This window comes from Hyperolius riggenbachi, chromosome 12, assembly GCF_040937935.1.
Source record: "Hyperolius riggenbachi isolate aHypRig1 chromosome 12, aHypRig1.pri, whole genome shotgun sequence".
NCBI classification, from domain to species: Eukaryota; Metazoa; Chordata; class Amphibia; order Anura; family Hyperoliidae; genus Hyperolius; species Hyperolius riggenbachi.
This window is the reverse complement of record NC_090657.1, coordinates 174,603,681-174,630,853: the sequence shown is the minus strand read 5'-3', so window position 1 is coordinate 174,630,853 and position 27,173 is coordinate 174,603,681. Positions and strand designations below refer to the sequence as shown.

At 42.7% G+C, this 27,173-nt stretch overlaps 1 protein-coding gene across 13 annotated transcripts in view; it reads right to left on the bottom strand.

The window, feature by feature from the left end:
- Positions 1–301: 301 nt before the first annotated feature.
- MYT1 (myelin transcription factor 1) overlaps positions 302–27,173 on the bottom strand; it is a 485,419-nt gene continuing 458,547 nt past the window's right edge. For 11 of the 13 annotated variants that reach the window (XM_068261871.1, XM_068261873.1, XM_068261870.1 and 8 more), the window contains 13 exons: positions 26,704–26,909; positions 25,403–25,672; positions 25,148–25,302; positions 24,345–24,446; positions 20,934–20,996; positions 20,739–20,807; positions 17,591–17,653; positions 15,762–15,845; positions 10,616–10,837; positions 9,786–9,877; positions 4,909–5,012; positions 4,409–4,552; positions 302–4,058 (listed from right to left, as the gene is read on the bottom strand). In XM_068261871.1, coding sequence (XP_068117972.1) covers positions 3,918–4,058; positions 4,409–4,552; positions 4,909–5,012; positions 9,786–9,877; positions 10,616–10,837; positions 15,762–15,845; positions 17,591–17,653; positions 20,739–20,807; positions 20,934–20,996; positions 24,345–24,446; positions 25,148–25,302; positions 25,403–25,672; positions 26,704–26,909 — 1,715 coding nt within the window. In that variant the 3' untranslated portion in view covers positions 302–3,917. The remainder of the gene's footprint in view (positions 4,059–4,408; positions 4,553–4,908; positions 5,013–9,785; positions 9,878–10,615; positions 10,838–15,761; positions 15,846–17,590; positions 17,654–20,738; positions 20,808–20,933; positions 20,997–24,344; positions 24,447–25,147; positions 25,303–25,402; positions 25,673–26,703; positions 26,910–27,173) is intronic. The other 2 variants (XM_068261868.1, XM_068261869.1) reach the window with 2 other exon arrangements.

Genomic DNA, 27,173 nt, shown 5'->3' with positions numbered 1-27,173 from the left:
CGAGCGGGGGCAGTTACTTTCCCATAAGCCTGAATGGTGGTTGCAGGGTATAGTGCAACCCATCCTTGTGTGTATAATACTTACATATTAGCATATCCAAATCTAATAAACGATACTGCACCATTGGGCTCCTGGTCCGTCTCATCTAGATACTTGGAGGCGATTACGACTACAAGGAATCAACACCAGTCTTTATTTATACAGGGGCAACAACATACTATCCTCACATTTTTATCTCCTGTTTACACAACTCAAAGTTTGATTTGACTTCATAAAAACGAGAAGAGACAGATGGCCGCAAGTAGAACGTGAATTTTATTTCAATTAGGTTGGTTTTTGAAAGTTCCCTGAGACAGGAATCACAGTATTTGAAATATTATCACGGAACAACAGCAAATTAGCATCAACCTTCATTGCAACCTTTTATTATTAATATTTTCTTCTTTTTTTTTTTTTCGTTATTTGACTTTAAATATTAACAGGAATTTCTTCACATAAACAATCACAGAACAGGCTCACAAACATGACAAAATAAATATACAAGTTCACAAGTTCATTTTCAGTTTTTTTGTACTTAAATAGTTAATAAATAAATACAGCATTTAAATATACTGTCATCAGTGCCTGGAATATTTGTGGCCCTTTCACGGTGGAGAAGACTGCAGTGAATTTCAAAAAGTTTTCCCTGAAGTCTTCACCAGCAAACAAGGGATTACATAAATGAAAAAAAAAATAATTACGACAAACAAAACCTAAAGAAAAAAATAACATTTTTTTCCCTTTGCCCAATAAAATTAAAATAAACAAAAATATCAAAACTCCTGCTTTATAAAATATCTTTAAAAAAATCCCATTGCTTAAAAGAATAAATAACAAAATATATAAAAAATAACTAGGTTTCTTCAAAACTATTAGCTGTAGATAGTGTTTTTATTTCATATTTTCCCATGGAATATAATCTGTCAAAAGTTTTTTTATTATTATTATTTTATTTATTGTTTTCTCATTTTTCTTTTTTTTTTTTTTTCTTTTCTTTTTTCTTTTGCTCCTTCCCCTTATTGACGTGTGGTGTCCAGTTTAAGGTAAACAAAAACAAATGAATAAATTAGAATGAACTTTAAATAAATATAAAATGTTCACATGGATTAAAATGTATAAATTACAACAGAACTTGGTAAAAAAATTAAATATTTTACACAATTAAAATTAGGTCTAGGTTTTCCGTGGAAGTGCAGCTGTTCTATGGGTAAGTACACTCACTGTTTCATATGAACAGACTGCGTGGATTTTATGTGCAAGTCCAGAGATTTCTTTTTTTATTTCATCTGCTTAGTACACACAAGTTTTAAGAACCATATTTTTGAAAATTCTAAAGTTTGTTTTGGAGTTTACAGTTATTTAAAAATTCTCTTGACGTTGTACAAAAAAACCAAAACCTGGATTATCATATTTTTTGACTATCAATTAGGAATAAATATTTGGGTTTTTCCACGGAAAATCCTCAGTGCACTAGTCAATATTTCTCCAGAGGCAGTCTCTTCAACTTCAGACAGGTCTTAAAGTGCACAGTGAGACATTGAAATGATATTTCATACCCAGTCAGTGCTATGCGTCATGCAGTAGATATTTCTAATAGTATTCAAGTCCCAAAAAATAAATTAATTCAAGGCGCTAATGATAAACAAAACTGTAAGGTCGGACTTTAAAGTTTGATTTTTTTTTATGAATGTTCACATTTACGTAAGCTACTGATTTTTATATTTTTAGCACTATGCCTAAATACTATTACCTACTTCTCCTTTACAAAATAGCTATAAAATGTGGGCTGTTAATAACTTCAATAGAAGTGGTCTTATTTACAAGGAGACTTGGAAATGAAGGACCTTATGTAGGTTGTAGCGTTACTACAGGGGATAAGTAAAGTCTAGCCTAGTGTTCACACTACAGCTAAAGCAAAGGCGTAGGGTTGCTTACTTATCCGTTTTAGGTCCAGGCATAGTATATGTTTTGTTACCTCTCTTTCGATGGAATCCAGCGATAGGCTTTAACGTTACACAGGTAAGTTTACAGTATCCGTTTTACTGAAATCCATACATAGACTACATAACTTTCTCTCTAACTTGGGAACAGATATAGGTTGCCAACATTTCTAAATTTTACAGTGAAGTAGGCCCTTTAATCAAGAAAACCAGTAGCTTCCCAGCACTTTTTAGGTACTAAATTACGGGGAATGAAAACATCTTACATGCTTGAGTTGAGACCAAGTTTGGTCAAGAGTCAGAAACTGCAAATGTTTTTTATCGCAATATAGGTGTGGCCACTCATTGGTAAAAAATAGATTTTTATGAATGGCTAAGTGGGTAAGTTTTACAGTGAAGTAGGCCCTTTAGTCAATGGCTATGTGATCAGGAAACCTATCTGCATGGTGTGCTTCCCAAAATTGTGTAACTTTCCTCTGGGAACTACAGGATCCTGCCCAAAATTAAAAAAACACAGCTAGGTTGCTGTGAAGCGAACATTGCGTAGGTGCCATGTCTAATATTAAACGGTTTATGTCACTTAATGCATGGTAAGTGGTGTGGTGGGTTGCACCACCAAGCAGGAGATCCTAGAGAGTGCTATAGGTGAACTTTCCCCTGGTCCAATTCAGAAGAACGAACCAAGCTACTAAGTCATCTGTCCTTTACTGAGGCACAGAGATGGGTCAACTAATTATGAGTCTTTTCTATTGGGGTTCACGTAATAGCTCTTAAAGGCCTACCACAAGATCGTAAAAATATAAAAATGTATTGCAAAATCACGTACAACTGCCTTCCAGCTGTGTTCCTGAATAATTGATAAAACAAAAAAAAATAGAAAGAAAGAAAAGTTCACAATTAAAATGCCCAACAAATTTACATTTCGTCACTACAGACTCCATAACGTGCAACAGATATTTACTCTCTCATAGGTAGGGGGATAGTAAAAGCATAAGGAACATGGACAGTCATCGAATGCCAAAAAGTCAAGTCACATTTTTGCCAGGCAGCCAATAGAAAGGCGTTCCACCCTTCCTGCTTGATGCAGAAATATTGCTGCTTTCATTTCCTGCACTGCAGCACACAAGAGACAAGGACGATACGGAAATTTTTCAAACAAAATCATAGACACGGTAACATAACAGAGACCTGGCCCACCCACACACAGCCACTGGACATCGACAAACTGACACTTTAAAACGTTTCCGGTCAGCAACCTATTTTGAGGCTGCTAGTTCCTGACATCCAACTGCTTATCGTAGGGTTAAGACACAAAGAAAACAAAAAAATTACGCAGTTGGTAACTCCAAAAGCTTTCCCTGAGAACCGATAATCCTTTGCGCTTCTGATGGAATTATAGAACTGCTCTTCGAATGTTTCTTGAAGAAGATCATTAAAAATAAAATTATACAATATTGATTACTCTTTTAATGAATAATACTTTGCCTTATTTTTTTTCCCCTGCCAGGTCAAGTCGTGAAAAACAAAAAAAGCAACCAAAAAACCACAAGGACTGAGATAGCCCAGACAGCAAATCCGTGGAGGTAAAGCTTACACCTTGTCTTCCAGTTGAGTTTGGTCCATGTAATCATATCAGGAATTTACATTGGTTAAGTGATTTTACTCTTTTTCTGGTCCACAGGAAGTTGATGGTGTGATTTGGCTTGTTGCCACCAATCGCAAGCGAGGACCTTCTCCTCCCACGTTCTGTCTTGGTAACCACATATAACCGACAGACAAAAAAAAAAAAGTTTACTTTTTGTCCAACTTTTTTGGGCTTCTTCATAGTTTTTTTTTTTTTTCAAATTATTTTGGTCCTTTAAGTTTTGATTCAAAGCACAAACCAGGAAGGCTTGTGAACCTGAATACTAGATGGGAAAGTCTGGGTTATTCCTCTTGTTAGACCTGAATACCTTTAACTGCTTGTTTGATACTTTCCAGCAAAGCTTTGTTCTCGGGGTTTTGGTAACACTCTTGGTTACTGTACATGTCGGTGAGGGTGTTAACGTAGGCATCGAAATTCTGTTCGCTGATGGGTTCCTGCAAATAAAAGGAATGAAAATTAAAAAGATAGATGACATATTCCAGCTAACGTCAATTGTTTTAGGGTTCTTTTGACTTGTTTGTTGGAGAAAATATGCTGAATGTGGTCAACCAGATGGACCCATTTCTAAAATAAAGAGGAGATGTTGAATGGGAACTGGCAGCATCCAGGTTTTGAAGGTGAGAATAGAAGTTTATCCAATTATGCAAATGTTCCAAAAATGAATGAGTGGTGGTGTGTAATGTACCGATATTGACATGACTAGCCTTCTGACATTATCTAAGAGAATAACTATAGGTAACGTCTACAGAATACTGCAAAGCTGAGTGACGACTCAAAAACTCACCAGGTGTGGAAGGCGGATGTTGGTAAGACTTCGTATGAGGGCCTGACTGAGCCCAGAAAGCTCTACAAACAGGGCCTCATTTTGTTCCTCGATGACCTTGTTCTCATCTTCGATGTTCTTCAAATTTTTCTCCATTGATGTTATCTGTAGTTAGAACATACTCCAAATTAACATTCACCAAAGTCCATTGACAACTCTGAGTATGCCGCCTATCCATTCACTAGAAACCAGTGACATCACTGAAAATGCAGCCTATCCATTCACTAGAGGCCAGTGACATCACTGAGATTGCAGTCTATCCATTCACTAGAAACCAGTGACATCACTGAGAATGTAGCCTATCTGTTCACAAGAGACCAGTGACATCACTGAGAATACAGCCTACCAACTAGTACTGACACTTAAATGCTAGTGTTGTTGGTAACAATGAGTTGTGTGAGGTTTGGCCTTGGCTGGAGACATAAAGACTGGACTCATTGTATGTGAAATTTTTTACTGACCTGAGTCTGTAGGTTCACCATGTCTGATTCCATCTCAGAGTTGGACTCGGTCAGTTCATTAATCTCCTTGTTGAGTTGTTTTATCTCTTCATCATTCTCTAAGACTGCAAGAAAAAGACAACCATAAGGCTATAGCAGGGAAGTGGACTTCTTATAGACCCTAGACAGATATGCTTGTTTGATCCTTCACGTTCAGCTATAAGGCAGTTAGGCTTGTCCATTTAAAGGGATCCAAGCTATAACATCTTGATTCTAGAGGTAGAACATGGTGTAACGAACCATGGTACCAAGCCTCACAGAGGGCCTGTATAAAAGAACTCCATTGTTCCTCAAAAAATCATATTAAGGTGAAATTCTGAAGTTGTATTGTAACACACCATTTGGATTTGAAGGCTGGAGGAGTAAAATCCTATTATAGGAGTAGAGGGCAGAAAGGCGATGAATTCATTGGCCAGTCAAAGCAACTGCTGAACAGGCCATGGGGCATTTGAAGTGGGCTCTTCCCCCATTGGTCCTTATTTAGTGTCTGCACTAGCAGGATCCTTCATGGGTTAAAGGTGACGTATCAGGAAAAAATGGCACAGGAGCCCTAAGGAAAAAACAGCTCTGCCATAGGCACCTATTATATCAAAAATAATAATAAAGAATGGAAATTTGGGCGTGCGAACTGTACCTTCTCAGCTTTTATAATGGCTGCGATATGAGGCAAAGTAAGTATATTTTGGCCACTGGAGGCACCCGATAGAATTGCGGGCACAGGGGGCTTGTGGCATTGTGTATCTGCAAGCACCCACAACTCTATCGGGCGCCTCCGGAAACAGAAATTTAGCATGTTTGGCTCTAATCGCGGCCTAGTGGTGTCGCCTCCAGGCACCCAAATTGACTTTCTTTGCTGCAAATCATGTCTCTTCGGCAGAGGGGGTTAAGATTTGGGGGCTTAGAGTCAGGCTCCACCTGGGGGGATTAGGGTTAGGCACCACAAGGGGGGAGCTCTTAAGGTTAGGCACCACCAGGGGGAGCCTTAGGGTTATGCACCACGGGGGGGGGAGGGTGTCTTAGAGATAGGCGCTACCAGGGGGGGTTAGGGTTAGGCACCACCAGGAGTTAGGCATCGGTGGAGAGAGGGTTCTGTGTGAGGGTTAGGTTTAGCCATAGTAAAATATCGGTCAACATTACCGATAGTTTACTATCGGAATCCAGCAGTGGAATATTGCTAATTTTAGCGGCAATGCCCTGCGCCCATTTTGCCAGGCATCTGTTTCCCATGTATGCTACAGGTAACCCTAGATTGCAATGCACTTTCCAGTTCTGCTTTAAGATAGAGCATGGTGTGTATGTAGGCACACACGCAACCATTGATTAGCAACAGTAATCTGAAAAAGTTTGGCATGATTTTAATAAAGAGGGGGAACTCCGCTATAAGCGAACTGCTGGTTTATTTTTTAGGTTACAGTCATCCCTTTTCTGTATTCATCCCCCCTCCCCATGTTGTAGTCAACTATAAAGCTTGCGCACATGATGGCTGTGTTCACAAAAGATCGGTAAGGTTGTCGTTCTCAGGAAGCACACAGCAATTTTATGTAGCGTGTGTTGCGAATTAGTGCGACCGGCATCACCTAGGTAAAGTGAGCGTAACGCACAACGCGCATGTAGCATAATGCGTGTTTCCGTGGGGTTCAGCTAATTTCACAATGAGCAAATGGTTGTGCGCTACTTGTGCACTGCAATTTGTAATGAATATGGCCCTGCGTCCACTGCCCCATATTACTGCGGTGGACCCCAGCAATGGATAAACAGACGGGCAGAATGTGCACATGCTACCTTATGGGCCTGTTCATTCAAGTCCATTGCAGACCGCTGCAGAGACCAGTATGATTCACACGGAGAGCAGACTGTTGCCATTCGTCCAATGAATGACAAGCATCTGCACCAGAGAGTCAGCTGACCCTGCAATGGATCCTGGAGCGGTATAGCTTATCTGTTCAACATGGATTCAGTATTGCCAGTGCAGGGTCATTCATCAGGCAACCTAGGCAGGTGCTTGGGGCCTAGTCGGTGTCAAGGGGCCCACCTGCCGCATACAACAAATAGAGGCGCGGGGAAAAAAGGGCGCACAGTAATGTTGTTAGTATAATATCATTATTAAATACCAATATTTTACTATGAATATCGATATTAAATGCCGATATTTTACTATGTCCAAACCTAACCCTCTCACACACAAGCCTCCCCCCAGGTGCCCTTATTTGTCGCATGTACCTGTTTGCCGAGGTGGAACCTGCGAGTATAGAAAGTCCTCATAAGTGTGAAAGTGAGTGATAGCAGCACCGCCTTCCTCTTTATCCGGCTGCCGCGGCACTCCACATGCAGGTGTGGGGAGAGTGCTTTCCCCGGGCAGCTCCGAGGCTCGTCTCCCCAGCCCACCCCCCTCGCAAGGCTGCCTGGCTCACGGCTCAGCTGGAGAAACAATCGGAAGGCGTCCCCCCCCTCGGCTGCATCACTTGGTGTCTTCCAGCAGGGGCTCAGGAAGAGCAGAGTAGAAGACACGGAGGAGCGCAGGTACGACAGACTGGTAGGGGACAAGATGACTGAATAGGCACCGCTATAGGTGGCAATACAAAATAGCGAGATTTGGGCACCTGTGTGATGCCTGATTTATAGCGGGTGCTGTATAGGGCACTCAAATTTCTGCTCTGTCGCCCAAAGACCACTGTTTTGTATTCGCGACTATGGTGGCGCCCATTTAGTCCGCTTGCTGCATGCGCCCTTTTTTCCCGTCCCGCCACCTTCTTTGACCTCACTTCAGCTTACCAAAAGGACCACAAGGGGACCCCAAATCTACTACCTTGCCTGGAGCCCCATTACATCTTAAAGAGGAACTTCTGCCTAAACAAACATACTGTCATTAAGTTACTTTAGTTATGTTAATTAAAATAGATAGGTAATATAATCTCTTACCCACCCTGTTTTAAAGAAACAGGCAAATGTTTGATTTCATGGGGGCAGCCATCTTTTTGGTTGAAATGAGGTGACAGGGAGCATGAGACACAGTTCCAACTGTCCTGTGTGCTGATAACCCCTCCCAGTTGCTAGGCAACATGAACAACAACATAGGAAATCCAATTAGTATGTAATACTGCCCATAGACATAGGACAAGTACCCCGGAAATTCCGCATTGCTTAGTGTTTACTAATTGTTCGCAAGATGAACATTACGGAATGGGCTAAATATGTTCAACAGAAGCTATCCTGTCACATTACGGCATACGCGTTGAGGCCGTCATGTGCAGGAAGTAATTTGCATAACTGAGAGTGTAAAGCGTCTCCCTGCCAACGCCTAGGCCGAGCCCCTGATGAGTCATACGTGACGAAACCGGTAGGGCGTGGCCTCAGGCGCGATGGCAGCAGGAGACGCGGATGACTAACAGTGGAGGAGGACGTCCATTGTGATATGCGCAAATCTGATTTATCTATGTGAGTGCACTTTTATCCTTTTATGAGTATTATTAAACGGTATTACGCTATGGAGGCTTCTGTCTTAAGTTTTTAAGGAGGAGGCTCTCAGTCCAAGTGAAAGGTCTATCAGAAAGCGGCACCATAAGCGAAAAAGCTGGTCTTCACAGGGTCAGCCTGAATATCTGGTGAGCGCTTATGAGTTTATGTTGGCGAGACACGGGCTGCATGTGGGTTGCACGTACTAGGAGGCAGTCAATTCACCTTGAGAATCTTCACTGGTGGAGGGAGTGTCTATGACAGCTGTGTCCAGACTGGTTCACGCTATGTGCCTTTTCGTTTCTTTGAGCTACATATAGGAGGAAGTCTGTTGGGAAGCTGATATCTACATATGAGCGCTTTTGCTGATTACTCCAATATCAGCCACTGGACATTGGTGAGAGTATATAATTGTGACATATGCATCCGTAGAACTGTTTGGAGGTAGAAGATCCTAACCCTCTATCATAGCGGAGGAGGAGGAGGCTGGACTCTATATAGCAGCAATATAACTACCAGCATTTACTAGGACTCTATGTTTGATATTGAAATTTGCTTGTGTTTATATAAGGTTATTATTGCTGAATTGTTACTTACTTGGATTTGATAGTGGGAGCGCTGTACACTGCCATATCTTAAACATAGGAAATCCCATCATGCTCTGCACAGCATCAGGGAAAAAAAGCCCGGGCAGGTTTCTTTGATGAGTGGAGCTTAGCTAAAAATGATGCTTTGGTAAGAAAAACAAAGTTCTGATGCTGTGAAACTGTTAAAGAATCACCAAGCCTTTTCAGTTCTGCTGAGTAGATTTTTAGTCTGGAGGTTCACTTTAATCTATCTCAGAGCATTGCTCCAGTTGGCTCCGGTATAGTGTGAATCCAGCCTAAGCTGAGTCCCTCCCCCGAAATTGTTAGACTTACAGTCCAGTCTGTAGGTACCAAGGACATACCTCCCAACTTTTTGAGATGAGAAAGAGGGACACTTAAGCCACGCCCCTGATCACGGCCCTAGTCATGCATACCATAAAGATTTCATAAGAAAAATATATTGTTTTATAATTCAAACCTCACTGGTCCTTTCTATCCTGGTTCATTTTCCTTCATATTAATATTTTAAAATTCATAATACACATATAAATTTAAAGGATGGGAATAAAGTTTAGAATCAATCAAACACATTGTTTAGTAGATAAATACATATATTTACATAGAAAGGGACAAATGAGGAGGAAGGAGGGACAGGGGATCAGGGCTCTGAAAGAGGCAATGTCTCTCCAAAAGAGGGACAGTTGGGAGCTATGCAAGCACATTTTTAATTTTGTTTTGGTATATAGTGCAGATGGTGAATATTCTCTGCAGACCTCCCTCCCTTTGTGGCACACTTACCATCGCTGGTTTTGAATTTTGTCCCTAGAAGTTCATCCCCTGAGAGTTTTCCCTTTTTTGAAGCAAAAGAAGCTCGCGGACAGCCAGACAAACTGCGGAGGATAAAACAAGAGGATTTTAGCACCAACCGTCATGGGCGGCCATACCAGTTACAGGACAGCATGATCGATGTAGATTTTCCAAGGGCCTAAGAGCAATGCATGCTGGGCACATGGTGGTGGCATAGTTCCAGACCCCAGTTCTGTCAGGTAGAGCCCAGTCTTGACCCCTAAATACCGAATAATGTAAACCCAGTTAGGATGAGTGTTAAGAGCTTCTTTACTGCCTGGAGTACCTCTTACCGCACTCTCCTAGCCAGGATCTCACACAGGCTTCACTGCCCTTTTGGTACATTCTTGGGACCTTCAAATATACTCTTGGACTTTTATCCACATCTGCCTCCCCTTACAGAGGAACTTCTCTGTTCCAGTTGTGTCACCATCACTAGTGTTTCCAACCCCCTCTATTATGGATTGTATGCTCACAAGGGCAGGTGTCTCTCCCTAGTGTTTTCCTTTTCCTCTTCCCCCTCCCCTTGCTTGTAGAGTCGTGAGACACAGGTTGGGGGCTGAAATGATTTCTCTGTGATCTGTCCACACAGGAGCAAATATCTAAAAAGATATCTAAAGCTCACCATGCAAACATCAATTTTGATCACTCAAGTGGGCCCCACCAGCCAGCCATCATGCCCCCCCCCCCAAAAAAAAATGTGAAGCTGGCGCTGCCATTGCCAAGAAGGGTTGGTTGAGTCCCAGGCTTGCGCAGATTACTTGCGCTGATTACCGGCTTACCTGCGGTGAGTCAGGAAGCTGCCGTTGGCGTGACCGGATCCATCGCAGCCAGGAGTGGGGCAGGTGGGTCCTTCATTTTTCAGAGACTTCCACGAAAACGCTGAGCCATTGAGAGCGCCCTCCTTCTGCCTACGAGCGGCTAGCGGGCAGCCGGACGCACTGCGGTGAGAGGCGTATTTCCCGCTGATGTGTCCCAGCCCATCGCAGCCAGGCACTGGGCATCTGTAAGGAGGGAAATGTGTGCTATAAATACATAGCCATGCCTTACATTCCATATACATTCATGGACTCCCATTTCAGTTTTATAGGGAAACAGGTGGAAGAGCAATTTGAGGGATACCTTTTTTTCTTTTAAAATGCCAGTTGCCTGGCTGTCATGTTGATGACAACTGAAGTGAGAGGGATATGGAGGCTGCCATATTTATTTCCTTTTAAACAATACCAGTTGCCTGTTACCAGTTGGTAAGTTCAGGTAGGAAAATGGTCAAAGAAAGTGGCAGCTGGGCCCCTTGATACCTACTAGGCCCCAGGCAGTAACCTGGATTGCCTTGTAGATGATCCTGCTCTGCACACACACACACACACACACACACACACACACACACACACACACACACACACACTCATTCATCCACAGATACAGTCACACACATACGCTAACTCATGCACGCACATATGCACACACACTCATTCATACCCACGCATATGTCATTAATATACAGACACACACGCACATATACACATGCTCTCCTTTGTACACACACTCATTCATACACACACACGTCATTCTCATACAGGCACACACATTCGTACCCACACCCATACATCATTCATATACAGACACACACACACATATACACTCTTTCATACACATATGCATATGTCTTTCATATACTGTACAGACACACACGGACATATACACATGCACTCCTTTATAGACACACACACACACACACACACACACACACACACACACATCATTCATATACAGACACGACACACACGCACATATACAGATACACACATTTGTACCCATACATCATTCGGGCAGCACGGTGGCGTAGTGGTTAGCTCTCTCGCCTTGCAGCGCTGGGTCCGTGGTTCGAGTCCCAGCCAGGGCACTATCTGCAAAGAATTTGTATGTTCTCTCCGTGTCTGCGTGGGTTTCCTCCGGGCACCCAGGTTTCCTCCCACATTCCAAAAACATACAGATAAGTTAATTGGCTCCCCCTAAAAAAAAAATGTGGCCCTAGACTACAGTACTTACACTACATAATATAGATATATGGCAATGGTAGGGATTAGATTGTGAGCTCCTTTGAGGGACAGTTAGTGACAAGACAATATATATATATATACACTGTACAGCGCTGCATAATATGTCGGCGCTATATAAATACTAAATAATAATAATAATAATAATTCATATACAGACACACACGCACATATACAGATACACACATTCATACCCACATCCATACATCATTCATATACAGACACACACGGACATATACACATGCCCTCCTTCATACACACACACACACACTCATTCATCCACACATGCATATGCCATTTATATACACACACACACACACACACACACACACACACACACACACACACTCGTACCCACACCCATACATTATTCATATACAGACACACACGCACATATACACATGCACTCCTTCGTACACACACACACATTCATACACACATGCATTCATATACAGACACCAACATACACTCATTCATACACAGATACACTCACACACATACGCTAACTCATGCATGCACATATGCACACACACTCATTTGCACCGACATGCATATGTCATTCTTGCACAGACACGCACACACTTCGTACCCACACGCATACATCATTCACATACAGACATACACATACACACTCACTCATATACACACACATAGCAGAGGTCCCCCATTTGCCTGCAGTGTTTCCTCCATGGGAAGGAGGATTTGCAGTGGGAAGCATGGCTGCTTGTCATGTTTGGATAATTACAGTGAGAGTGATTTGCGTTAACATCTGCGATCGTTTATTTGAAGGATGATTAACATGGCGATGGGTTTGGAATTGCTCGTCGCCCGGCGGGGGGCAACCATAGCTCAGTCTTGTTCCGAGCGGCGTGTAATATCCCGCCGTCGCCGCAGAATAGCTTTCCTTGCAAGACAGCTTATCCCTACCGCTGGGGTGACTATTGATGGAGGGCCGCGTGCCTACCTCCCGGGGCCCACAGGCACTTGGCAGCCGCGGGAGTTTATAAATGTGTCGCTTCTGTCCGATCCCTTCACCATGGCGACTGGCGCTCGCTGCCAATAGGAGGCTGGGATTTAAATGCCTTTCATTTTTCATTACCAGCTGATGCCTCTTTGGCGTGAGCACTTCTTGAAAGATGGAAGTGCTCTTCAAGGTGACACCCCCGTTAAAGCAGAAAATAGCGCAGAGTCAGTTATGTTTAAACTGGTGGGCTCAGCGGGGTCTAATGCAAACACTCCCGCGTCCCTTGAAAGGACTCAAAAACGGATGTCTCTCTATGTGTATATTCTCTGACGCACCGCTCGAGATATTACTAAGTGGCGCTACTATAGAACATTCACATCATTTTCTGCAAGCTCAGGCTCCGTCCGGAAGTGTGTGTGTGTGGCTGCTAAAAGGAGAGGGGCGTGGCAGAGTTGGGCATCACTGACGCAGACATAACCCCTCCCATCACCATCTCTGATAGTGCCATATTACAGGAATAAAATTTGAATACAAAATTGAAATCCGACATTCTCTAGCCTTGTACACACGCTAAACTAAAGTCATTGCCTGGCCCGGATTTCATAACAGGAGCCTATAGGCACAGATGTCCTGGCACCCTAGACTTCACCCTCCATGAACCTACAGACCCAGCTGTCACTTCTTCCCCCTGCTTGTCATAGGTAGCTACAGGTGCCCCTTAAAATTAGGTAGCCAGAAGTACCCACAATATTAAGTAGCTAGTGGTGCCCCCAAATATTAGGTAGCTTGAGGAACCTCAGTATTAAGTAGCTGGAGGTGCCCCTGACTGAAGGGAGTTCTCATCAGTGGAACGCCAGGAGCAGGGTGAGTAACCTCTCATTTACACTCTGCTTGGGACTCTGCATAGGGAGGGAGGTACTAGGAGAGGGGAGTGAGCTGCCCTTATATCATCAGGCGCCTGTAGGCATGTGCCTACAATGCCTTATGGTAAATCTGGCCCTGGTCATTGGAAACGTTTGATAAGCTATGGATTTCACCATATCAGACAACAATTGCATGCAAAAATGTAGCCAAACGACAATGATGAGCGATCGACATTTGGCATTATGCCCAATCCATCCTGTGCATTAACTCAGATGATGTGTGCAATGTCGTTTCAATGACATTGTTCTACTGAATGCAGGCATGTCATGCAGAATGTCTTTTCCACTTCCGCGCTCAGCATATTAATAAATTGGTCGTTCGCAATATAGTTTTACAGAGACAACAAGTCTTTTCAACGACATTGACGGGGGAGTTGTATCCGTGATGTTGGTCGTCTGCTTTCGGCAACCTTAGTTGGGCGTGTGTACGGACCTTGAGATTTGCTTGTGACATATGCATAATCCATTTAATCATTTATTGCCTGGAATAACTTTTCCAATCAACTATCGTTCATACTTGTTGGTTAGACAATAAGTTGAACGTGTGGATTCTAAACGACCAACTGATAAGAGGCGGTTTGCCTGATCCAACTTGGGGATCATTTGGGACCACTATCAGGCAAACGGCTGTCAAGTCAGTGCATGTGTACAAAGTCTTCTAGTTGTCTGACCAACTAATAGACCTGCACTGCAGACAAACAGTCATTTTATCCAGTCCATTGTTCGTTTGATGTGTACAGTGGAGATCAGACAATAGCAGCTATTAGCAAGTTAGTTAAAGGACATGTAAATTAGTTCTTTGGCCGCTTTGTTGGTCAGTGTGTTCAGGACGTTTTAAACGACGTGTTGCTTGCTCTTAAGGGGCCCATACACTCAGCCGATTTTATGGCCGACCGATCGATCCCGATCGATCGATCGATTGATCGTTTGCAAATCGGTTGGCCAATTGACCGATCGATGGCCGATTTCAATCGATTTCGATGGATTTCCATCGAACTGGCAGGGTGGAAAATTTAGGTCGATCTGATGAGATTGCTTATCAGTTTGCATTGGCCTTAATGGAAATCTGATGGCAAAAAAATGCCATCAGATCGAATTTCAATAGATTTCAAACTGAAATCTATTGGAATTCTATCCTGGTAAAAAATGTTCTAAAAACGCATCAGATAGATCATCAGATGCATTTCTTATCTATCTGCTGCCAATCTGACGAGTGTATGGGCACCTTTAAAGTCGTTCAAAGGACCTTAAACAAACTAAGTCCCTTCTTTAATTCACTTTTTCTTTTAAGTTTTCTCCTAGCTTATATTTTTACACCTTATTAATAAAATGCCTCTTATTTCACCAATAAGCAAGAAAATACTAATAATTTTGGCAGTACTTTTTCACCCACGTTTGGATACTTTTCCATTTGCAGAATGCTGAAAAGTTATTTTAAATAGAAGATGAGAAATTCTCTCCTAGGAGAAAAGTAAGGAGAAAAGGGTGAATTAAATAAGGGCCTATCTGTGCTTATAATAGCTGATGTTTCGTCACTATCGAGACTTTGCTTTATCTGAAGAAGGCAGTTAGTGGCGAAACATCTTCTGAAACATACATCGTCATTTGGTCTGCATTGCCTTGGGCCTTTCTCCACTAGGCACCATCCAAAAATCAGATCACATCCAGTCTCAACAGCACCGCGATTAACATGGACATCGTGGTGCTTTCTTTTCACTAGGGCGATTCGTTTTTTTCCCAAATCCCAATCGCGGGCCTTCAGGATTTTAGGTGCATTTGCTCTCATACCCAACGGATTGCGATGATGGAAATGGAAAGAAAAACAATCGCAGTGCGATTATGCATACAATCCTAGCGGAAAAGGAACCGTATGTCTATGGATAACCTGTGTGTTTTTATTCGTGTTTCTTTCTTTTTCGTTGCTTCTACACTGGATAACCTGACAAGCATTCGCTCTCCTCCTCGCATTCCGCGTGCTACTCACTTCATTAGCTCCGGGTCGTCCTTGTCGTCTTTCGTGGGCGTGACCTTCATTCCGCTTTTCTTGGCACGAGGACATCCTGACAAGCTATAAATTGAGAGAGGAGGATGTAATTATTGCCATATGCTCAGCTGAGATAGCACACATCCTATTCCCCGGGCCGCCGCGCGCACCTGAGCGGGCTGGCAGAGGCTGCGCGGAGACGCCGTGGAGAATGAGCTCGGTGAGTCACATGCTGCATGCTCCCTGGGGCAATTACGCTGATCTCTCTTCCCAGAACTATTGAAATGAGTACGACTCTCTTTTTAGGAACAGCGGCGGACAGGTCGTACAAATGTCATTTTAAAGAGGGTTTTTCAATTTGCAAGCAGCGTTTTGTACCGAGAGCTTCACAGCTGCCTCAATTTACTCCCAGCTAAATTTCAAACTGAACAAGGCAAATTCTCAAAGCAATCACGTTGATTAGTAGGAATTAGAAGCATTACCTTCGGAAAGGAACTTTTTTTTTTTTTTAAAGATTAATACGCCCCCGTGGTGTAGCGGTGCCTGCTGCAGCTGTGCACATATTCAGACAGGCTTAAGACCCCTTCTGACTGCCAAGTTACCGATCAGTTTGAGGTCTTACGACAGCTCCCTGCCTACTTCCTGCAAACAAGTCCCGCCCCCTCATGTAAACATGATTTCTACAGTGATGCAGGGATTCGGAGTAATGTATTCTGGCATCTCTCGTTCTTCTTACTTTGTGCATCACGTGGTTACCCTTGATTGACCCGCCCAGCAGCTGCATCCAGAGGGGGAGAGGATGAGAGCTGCGTAAAAGTTTGGCAAATCAATTTGATCCCTAAAACAAGTACAGTTTTCTATCCATGGTGCAGTTTATATTCACTATCATCCTGATTGCTATAGAATTAGACTTGTACAATTCTAGGTTCAGTTGGGCTTTAAAGTACGGCTTTCAAGAGACAAATATGGCACCTGCCATTGCTGACTTACTGGACTTGCTAGTTACAGGGCTGTATTTCTGAAACAATAACCTGCAACTAGCATTTAGAACCCCTGATATGTGCATCTATCTATGTACTGTGAAAAGAGCATAACAGATAGGGAGCCAGAGGTGGAACTACTGCAGTCATATGGGGGGGAGGGGTTTCAGGGTTGTAAGGGATCCACACCAGTTACCCTCCCAGCCTCCACCTCCAGTGTGTGGACACACCTGTTATGGTTGAGTGGAGTCATGGTGGTAGTTATGGTGGCCACACTTATTATGGATGAAGGGAGTTATGGTGGTCAAACTTGTTTTGGGTGGGGGGGGGGGGGGGAAGTCATGGTGGTCACACTTGTTATATGTGTGGGGAGTCATGGTGGCCACACTTGTTATGGTTGAAGGGAGTTATAGTGGCCAGACTTTTTATGGGTGGGTGGTGTCATGGTGGCAACACTTGTTATGGTTGTGTGGAGTTATGGTGGCAACACCTGTTATGGGGTGGGTAAAGCCACGGTGGTCACACTGTTATAGGTGGGTGGAGCCATGGTGGTGGTCACACTGCTATGGGTGGGTGAAGCAATGGTAACCCTAGTCAGTATAGTCAGTAAGTGACCCTTTACAACAGGTTAGAATTTCATGGTAGGCCTACAAGAGAAATCCTTTGCATCTGGTTGTTGTCTGATCTACAATTAGCTTTTTTTGAAGGGTACGCTGTGACCATGTATGATGCAAGTCCTGTAAACAGTTCCTCCTGGGTAACTTTGCTGTCTAAATCAGGAAGTGAGTTTAGAGGCACAGCAGGGAGGGATACAGCATATAGAAATAATGACTTCCCACAGGAACGTACCTCCGATGAGAGGCGTAATTCCCTGTAATGTGTCCGGACCCATCGCATCCAGGAGTGGGGCACCTGAAGAAGACCAAAGAAGGAAAGTTAGGCACCACAATTAATCCAGATAACATGGAAAAGCTGCTACTTTAATTCTATTTATGCAGTCTGATCAAGCTGAAGGTGCATGCACAGGCAGAGGTGTCTACAGTTATTTCTAGCAAGGTTTCTGCAATGAAGGAGCCAGAAGCTGAGGTGGGACTTTTCAGAATGTCTTTAGGCATAGGCCAAGAGCTGAGATGGGACTTTGCAGAATGTCTTTGGGCATAGAGACAGGAGCTGAGGTAGAACTCAAGTCGCACCTAAGCTCCTGAGCTTTCCAGAATGTCTTTAGGAACAAGGAAGGAGCTGAGGTGGGATTTTCCATAATGTTACTAAGCTCTGAGACAAGAACTGACTTAAGTCTTTCCATAATGTCTTTAGCAAAGATATAGAGACTGAGGTAAGACTTTTTACATTGAAGAAGGAACAAGGAAATGTACCTTAAGACTTTAAGTAGAATTTAGTGGAAATGTGTGATCTAAACATGATCTAAAAGGTTTATTTTAAATAGTGGGTCATATAATTAAAATCAAGAAAAAGAAAAGCAAAGCTATCGGACTTTAAGCTATTGACAACACTGAGACTTGTAGATGCTAAGTGGTCCCTCAGGAAGCTCCCCCTAATAGGTCTCAAAAGGCCTAGAAGACAAGTTATCCTAAGAAGGTTACCGGCATTTTTAAACCAACTCTCATGTAGGTACCATATAATATCTGCAACTGCAAGAAGAACCACTGAACAACTCCAACTCATTTCCTCTGTACCCAGACAACAACTTCATCTCATGTGCAAATCAAAAAGAGACCTTGACTTCTCTGACTCTGAATTCTGCCACGCCTCTTCCAGTTCTCTACCAACCAGTAAGAGCACATCAGTCGAAAATAAGAGCTATTTCATGGGACAGAGAACATCAGGAACAATCAGAGCAGGACACTAAAATCTTCTAATCTGAATGATGTAATTCCTTAGTTGCATAGGGATAGGATTTGGTACCTGCAAACACTCTGAGGTGCCTACTTGCCAGTTTGCACATGCTTGTACTTTTGAACTGGCATCAACCAGAATGTCAAACACTGGGCAGCCAGGGTAATGGCAGTATACAACCTCTGATATAAACGGTTATGAATTTCCCCTAACTAGGTCAATCAGATCCCCCTGTTTATTTTGCATACTCATATATAAGTTATTTAAAATTAGACCTGCACTCTTGCACAGGCCAGAAGAAAAACATAGAGAAATGCACCCTGTATGTATTTAGAGAATTTGCCTGTCTAATTATCCCTCAACTGTGACTAATCATAGTGTAATTTGATTTCTCAGCTGTGTCAGTTGGCTGCCTGCTAATTTATAAACACAGGATGTTAACCCTATGTCTGCCTCCATGAAAGCAGGAAGTAGACACACTGCAGATTTATTGTAGGATTTGTATCAGCTGTAGCAAATAAATGTTTTTCTTTAAAAGTTATTAGGCTGTGGCTTATCTTTTAGAGCAGAGAGAAAGTTCGGAGTTCAGATTCGCTTTAAGTTTGGTCATTTTAGCCACAAGGGCCATTATTCAGTTTTTCTCCTTGGTTTTCTCCTGGGAGATAATTTTTCCTCCTCTGTTTATAATAAGTATTTTCTTGCTTCGTGGTGGCTGAAAGGGCATTTTATTAATGAGGTGTGAAAAGATCACCAAGGAGAAAACTTAAAGAGTAAAAGTGACTTGCATATGGCCCAGGCTGTCCACGTAAGACTTAGCAGAGGTGGAGGATTAGCATTTTAATTAGTTTCTGTGCGAGTTTTAGTAACAACAGTCTGAGAACCCGGGGAAGAGGCACAGAAAGGCTGTTACAGTTCCTTAACTCTGTGTAAAGTTTCAAACTGTGTAAATATAAGATTCATGGTCTGCATCAGGGATATCCCAACCCTCAAGGGCTGTCTACATGCCAGTATTTTGGGATGGACTGGCCTGTTATACTTGGTGCACCACCCCTTTGTCTCGTCAGTACAAAATATGTCAGGATCCCGGCCACACCTCCCTACTAGAGTCTGACTGCTAAGATTGGGTATCAGTCATAAGTGGGCGTGGCTCCTGCACCTCCATGCCCATGACACTCAAGGAAAGTGAGGTGTTAGATTCTGACGGTCTAGGTTTGACCAGGCAATTAGAGGTCACAGAGGAAGAGATGAGATTCAGTGAATTGGTGCCGAGGCCTAGGGTATTATTTTTTTTTATTATTATTTCGCAAGAACTTTTTTTAGCAAAACTTTATTTTTTTTAATGGATTTAATAATGTTTAATAATGTTTTATGGAATGCATGCCTCCCTTTTGCAATCCTCCATAACCCTCATAACCAGGGGGAAAAAAACAGCCTCGGGTCTCACCGACGTTTCGCATTTCAATCGTTATTGTGTTGTACACATTGGCAGCTGCTCCACAGCCTGCGACAGCCACACATGGCCATTGAGAGGCTAAAAATTCAGGTTTGCAGGCAAGCTTAATGCAGACTGCCCACAGCTCGGAAACTGGGGGTTAGTCTAGCTTAGGAGACCCAGCAGGAAACCTCATGGGGAAATTCCGCTAACATGACTGGGTGGACAGCACCCTCTCAAGCTGCTAGGTTTCCAATAGATTGTAGTAAACTACGCCCACACTGCTTGGCCAATCACAACACTTTCTGCTTTAGAGGGTGCTGTGATTGGAGAACTGTTCCCTATGAGCTTTCCTGCTGGGTCCCCTAAACTAGACTAGCTCGGGAAACTGAGCCAATCCAATGACCATCCTGTCATGGACTGGCCCAATTCCAAGCCGCAATACATTTTGCAAGAACAACGATCACAAATTTGTTTTTTACAATTTTTGGCGATTGTGTTCCATTAAATTTGCATACGAGATGGAGTCGTTGGCATCTTATTGGCTGTCGCTAGCGATAGGATTGGGTCACCCTCAGCAGATTTTGGCAACAAGCAGGAGGATATAAGAAAAGAGGAGGAGGAGGGGAAGGAACTGAAAAGGCAATAGCAGCAACAGGAGTAGCAGGAGCAGTAATAGCAGCGAGTGCAGTTATCTCAGCGCAAACATACTTGAGATCAGCAGAGTGGGCAGCCATGAGATTTCTGAGACTCTTGTCAGCAAGAGGGCAACCAGAAAGGCTGAAAGAGAACAGACGGAAATCCAGATAAGCCAAACGGAAAAAAATAAAAAAAGGGGAAAGTGCAGGATAGTTCTAAACAGCTTGCAAGCCAGGGCAGAGAGGAGCGTTTGAGAAGGCAACTGACCTGCGGTGGGAGGCGTAGTTCCCAGTGATGTGCCCGCTACCATCACATCCCGGCGTAGGGCAACTGTGGAGAAAGAGAGAGAGGACGCTAGATTAGTACCGCGTAGTGCCGTCACAAGACGGCCACCAACCAATCACGAAAGAGAAGTCACATGACCCCCAAAAAATCTCAACCGCTGAAATCTGATTGCTTCAGGCCAGACAGATGCTGTTTGCGTCTCAGCGTACAACAATGTCACATGACAAGCAACCAATCAGATGGAGGATCATTACGAAAGATGGTCAAAGAGATACAAATAATTCCAAACTCAATGCGAATTAAACGCCGCTTGGGACTGGGCCAATCCAACACACTTAATTCCAATCCACATTAAATTTGCATAATAGCCAGAATTATTTGCATTTGCATTGTTGACCATCTGTAATTATTAGGAGAACAGAGAGGTTTATGGTTTGCCTGTGGTGAGGAGTCCCTGTGCCTAGCTCTGTGAAGGCTGTTTTTTTACCCAGGCCATGGTATTTCCAGAAAAATAAGGTAGCTACGAATGGACTCCGATTTTGCTTTGAAACTTTCCTATGTGCTAATTTAAATACACTTACTTACATTTTATTAAATGGGCCCACGAATCGGACGTTTTTTTTTTAACTGGCGTTACACATATGTAGCAGAACACAAAGAGAATCATGTGATCCGTTTGATAAGGTGATAGATGTTTTTGAGGTCCTGGTTTGCTGGAGTCACTTCCCGCTTTAGCCTACAGAGGAAGCAAAAGTGACACATGATCCTGAACAGCAAATCAGAGCCCTACCAATCGATCACCTGATTAAACTGGTCACGTGTTTCCCACAAGTTCTGCTCCACACAGGCACAAGGTGTCGGACTTCTGAAAAGAGATGTTTTAGTTACCGGTGGATATCTGGTGGCCAACTTCACCAGAAATTTCCTAATCACAGCCCTGGTGCCTGCCTAGATTGGACTGTTGTCTACTCTCCCTCACTCTGGAATGTCTGCTATGGGTTTGTCTGATTTATTAAGATTCACCAAACCAGAGAACAATGGAGATCATCATAAGCAATCATGCAAACGTGGCATGGACTTATAATGTAAAAGATGTTATTCAAGTTTAAATGTTATCATGGCCAATTCACACCTTCGATACCTATGTACAACGTCATACTACTTGTTTTTACTTCCCTTTCTTCTATCTCTCCACTTTAATACCCCACTGATGATAATCCATTGATGATACTATAAGACCATAGATGAGGATTCACTCATGGAAAACCTGCTGACTCAGTGCAAACTGCAATAACCGTACTGCAGCGCACTTAAGGCCTATCATCATCCACACCAATACGACACCGAAATCAAGACAGCGAGAAGAACGCTCTAGACAACAGTGACCCTAAGACACCTCAAGTAAAATGATCCAGAGGGCTACAAACATCAAAGACAACAAACTACTCTTGGGAGAGGGCGAGATACGCGGCATCCGAGAACTTAAAACCCGAATTACTCTTTTGGCAGAGTGAATAGCTCTAATGTTCCTTGAGTTCCTAAAATTAAACAGTCTTCAGTTTTCTATATTCCCCTATTCCGAGAAATTCACCCAAGCAGATAATCATCTACTCTTTCTTTCTTCAAACTGAGATTTTCACACTACGGAGATTCAGCAAGGCACGTACTCTATCTGGGCTGGTAAATGATGACATGGTAGGCCTGAAATGTCCATTAGCACCCCAAAGGCAAATACCTATGGCCTGGCATTTAGAGAGAAGGTAAGATAATGACTCAGAGGACTCAGAGGATGTTGTACTGATCACTTTTCTAAAGCAGCTATAAGTGAAGATAGAATTATCTTTGACGAGTTGGTCTTGGCCCTGAAAAATGACATACCTACTCGTCTAAATCTCAATAAAATGATATATTTATAGGAGTCTATAAAAAATTAACCCTTCAAAAATTATTTTAGTTCATGGAATTTGTGTATTATGGTCATATTGCATTTGTCTGACCTATTCATGTACCACCAAATATGAATAAGTCAAACGGAAGTGTAACTGCAGGGATATACGTACATTTATTAGACTCATTTTTTTTATTTAATGTCATCAGCAATGATGCTTCCTTTGTTCAGTATAAACACTTTGGCAAGAAGGTTTGTCTACATTTCGTACCACTCTACATGCCGTTGGCGTAGTCATATGTTTGATCTGCTATATAAGATTATCTTTTAACTTATGTCCCATCTCTCTTCCACATCCACAAGGCAAACCTAGGCAGTTGTCTAGGGCCTGGAGAAAGTCTCGGGGCCTAGTGGATGCTAGCCCCCACCAAATTTTACTAAAAAAAAGCCAGGTGACCATCAGTGCTGCTATCTTACCTAGGGCCCCATTTTATTTTAATCATTTTCTGCTCGCCTCTTCCATCTGTCATCATCAAGCAGCACATCTGAATGTTTTTAGTTGTGCTTGTTGAAACCTACAGAAGAATCAAGTGTTCTGAGTTCTGCTAGTCGTGTCTAAAACTACACATACTCTTTAGATTTCGATGGTGGAAATGATTGTTTTTACTCATTGTGTCAGTAGATACATTGTTTAAAATTGATTGAATGTTGAAGCCTTGGACCAATCAACTAATGCAGAATGCAGGATTTCTGCTGTAATTTTAGACCAATCAAAAGACTCGTATACTATCAAGTTTTTCCGAGTCTTCTAATTGGTTTAAAATTTCTGTGGTTTTTTCGATTTCTGTGATAAAGTTTTGCATTCTCTGCATCCGTCCAATACTTCAGAGTATTTCAGAGTCAGACTATATTGTGGATTCCGTATAAAAACAACATTTTTTAAATTACCTAACTTTACTAACAAAAATGGCAAAAAAACTATTTTCTGTGGAAATTGGAAATCTGTTAGATTTGGTAATCGGCATTTGCAGAAATTGGAATTTTGCTGGAATCGGAAATCGGCACTTCCAACCATCCCTAGTACTGATGATACTAAGTAGTCTGGTTAATATATGCAAGTCACTGCAGTTACACTAAGAAAGTGATCATATGACTAGGGACCGCTAATTAATTGCCATATAAGTCCTCCAGCTGCTTTGGTCATTTGTTTCTTGACTGTTTACCTTTTTTTTTTTTTTTTTTTTACATGCGGCATAAACTGTTTACATTGTCTAAGCATCCAAAGAGCATTGCAATCCATACATTTCCTGGAGCATGTATGAGTACAGCAGAAGTAGTCGTAGACAACATGGCTGACGGTAAGTCTGGTTCACAGCGGAATACAAACCAAATGTGTTCAGAGTCAAATTTGGTAAGAGACTGAAGACTGTGGCTCCTCTTGCTGTAAAAATACATGGCTCCCAACAGCTACATTTTTCTACTTGAAGGATGTATGCAACACTTACTCATTCAGGAGGGCTCCTGTCTTTTTTCCTGCTTCGCCCCCTTTTGGACTTGCGCACCCCCCATCACGTACCGGCCGAAAATCCCGTTGTGCAGCAAAATATCTGGGAAAATATCGGTTTCAAGTAAGTCCAACGGGTAGGCCGTGTTCTGCCAGACTTAAAGTGTACCCCTCCATCCGCACACGATAAAGGCAGACATTTTGAAGGCTCAACCACAGTCCATGAGAAAGCACCAACTACAATGTGGCATAAAGTTCTGATCATGTGCTGAATTCACATGCCTAACGGTGGAGTCTGCATGATGTTGACCCTCAACCTCATGTGGATGGAGGGTACACCTTAATGTAGGGGTACGTCTAGGCAAAATAGGGAACCTTTATATTCTTGGGGGGGAAAGAACCTGACTTACCAGACCATGGTGCTCTCGGCTGAAAAATGGGACAGTTTTTTGGTGCCCCATTTTCAAGCCTAGAGCAGATGTACCTGATCCACAAACACAAGACAATAACCTACAACACATAATAATAAAACATGCTAATAACAAACTAAATAAATGAATAAAATCAAGGTCTTCATGTTCTTCAATAAAAATTGGCTATTACTCATCATCCTCAACCATATTTAAACAAAAACTCTTTGGACAATTCATGGCACGCCATGGTGTCCACTTACCTTCTTTCCTAGCAGAAGGATGGACCATTCAGAATGGTCCCGGATAGCCTACTCATGTGTCTAGTTCTCACGCTAAGCTACTGACTCATGCACAGTACAATCGCTCACTGTTTTTTTTTGGTTCTACTTACGTCAGCAGCTCTTTCTTGCTGTCCTTGGTCAGAAACTTCAATTTGAAATTGCTGAGAGTGACGTCACCGGGATATTTACGATCTTCAAAGTTCTCTTCCTGCATCTCTTGATCATCGGCCTCCGATGAAGCAAAAGACGCTCCAGCAGGTTCAGACTTTAAAGGAAGATTTCACAATTAAGTTTTACTCTTTTAAGTTAACGTGAAACTCTGCATCACCAGACACGGTTGAAGGAACATGCCTTCCGTAACCTACTTCTTCAGGTTCTTCTTCCCGTTGGCGATTTGGCTTGGTGTAGTCAATGGGCCCATCCCAATCATCTTGCCGAGAGGTCTGGCTGGACTGGGGTGAGGTCATGTTGCTGCTTGTGGCACTTGTGCAGTTTTGGCGTTGGGACTGGTCGGGGGACTTCATGCTGGGACTGCTACTGCAACTACTGCTACTGGGAAAGGTGCTTTCACGCTTCCGATGTTTGTTCATGCTCAAGTCCAAAGTGCCATTCTCATCTACTTCAATATCCATGTTCTGCAATCCCAGATAGAGAGCTTGTTTCACTAAACCATAGTCAAGAATCACCAGTTTATAGGGATAACATCTCCAGAACAGTAAAGAAAGAAGCTCAGCTGGTGTATCAAATTAACGATAATGAGGAAAGTATTTAAAGAGGAAACTTAACCCAGGATTACACTTCATCCCAATCAGTAGGCGATACCCCCTTCCCCATGAGAAATCTTAACATTTGCCTAAATAGATCATCGTGGACTTCTGTGTGGCTAATATTGAGGTGAAACCCCTCCCACAGTGTAATGTCAGTGCCATGGTCCTGACAGTTTCCTGCCTGTAAACATTGTTGCATTGTGGGAGACAATGGCTGATAAATGCCAAGCAAACAGTATATATACATATATATGTTGTTCTTTATTCAACCCAGTAAATATTTGCTAAGTCACTTATGATGACAGTTGACCAATGAGATGCAAATAATCTGTCTTGCATACAAATTGAGTGCAAGATGTAAGCAGTTTTAAATTGGGCCAACCAAAAATGGCAGGAAGTACATTTCATTGGACCAGTTCCAGGCTTTGCATGAAATCTGTATGTAAGTTGGAGTTATTAGCATCTCGTAGACCGTGTCCATTGTGTCCCTTGGAGAAGGATGGAGACCTCTTGAGATGCCTTCATGACTGTACTTTTTCAGTGATGAAGGTATTTTTATACTTATACTTTATGAGGTTAGGAGAGATTGAGCTCAACGTGCTCACCAGAAGTCCCAGATGTGTGGGTTATTAATTATTTCACTCGGAGAACTACTTTATAGTTTCTAGCAGGTGTTCAAAGATGGATCTCGCAGACTTCTCCTCTCTAAGCTGATGGATCCTGAAATAGTCTGGCCTGAGTCTTAAGGTAGGCTGACTGACTTAGGAAATTGCACTAACAACAAAGTGGGCCTAGGCAGTGGGAAGTAACATCACTGATAATGGATTGGTGGGGTCATAGTAGTAGAATGCACCCAGCTTGTGTAAGCAATACATAATTTTGCATAGAAGTCCACTTACTTTATTTGGCAGGTCCTGTTGCTTTGTGCTGAGGTTCTCTGGCATCTCCCAGCACCGGGTGGATAGGTTCAGGATAGCCGTCGCCGCCATGTGCGCGGCCTCCGCGTCATGGGTGTAGTCAAAACCAGAGGAGGAAGAGGAAGTGCTTTTTATGTAACTGCTGGATGGACTGTGGTTAGGGGATGAGGCCTTTGGATATGGTTTAGCTGCAAAAGATTACATTTGGGCAACCAAATTAGGAGAGAAGACCAACACAGCCTGAAACGCCAGTTATGAGTCTGACCCCTGTCAGCCAATCAAACACAACTGCCTTGTTTAGAGGTGTGGTTAAAAGTGAAAGTCCAGTTAGGTTGAGGGAACAAAAGTGGTTTCAGTTCAACTCTGGATACACCCTAACTTGTCTGTTTGTCTGTTAGGTCATGCACGGTGCAGGTGACTGAAGCAATGCATGTGACATGTGGGCTTTATAT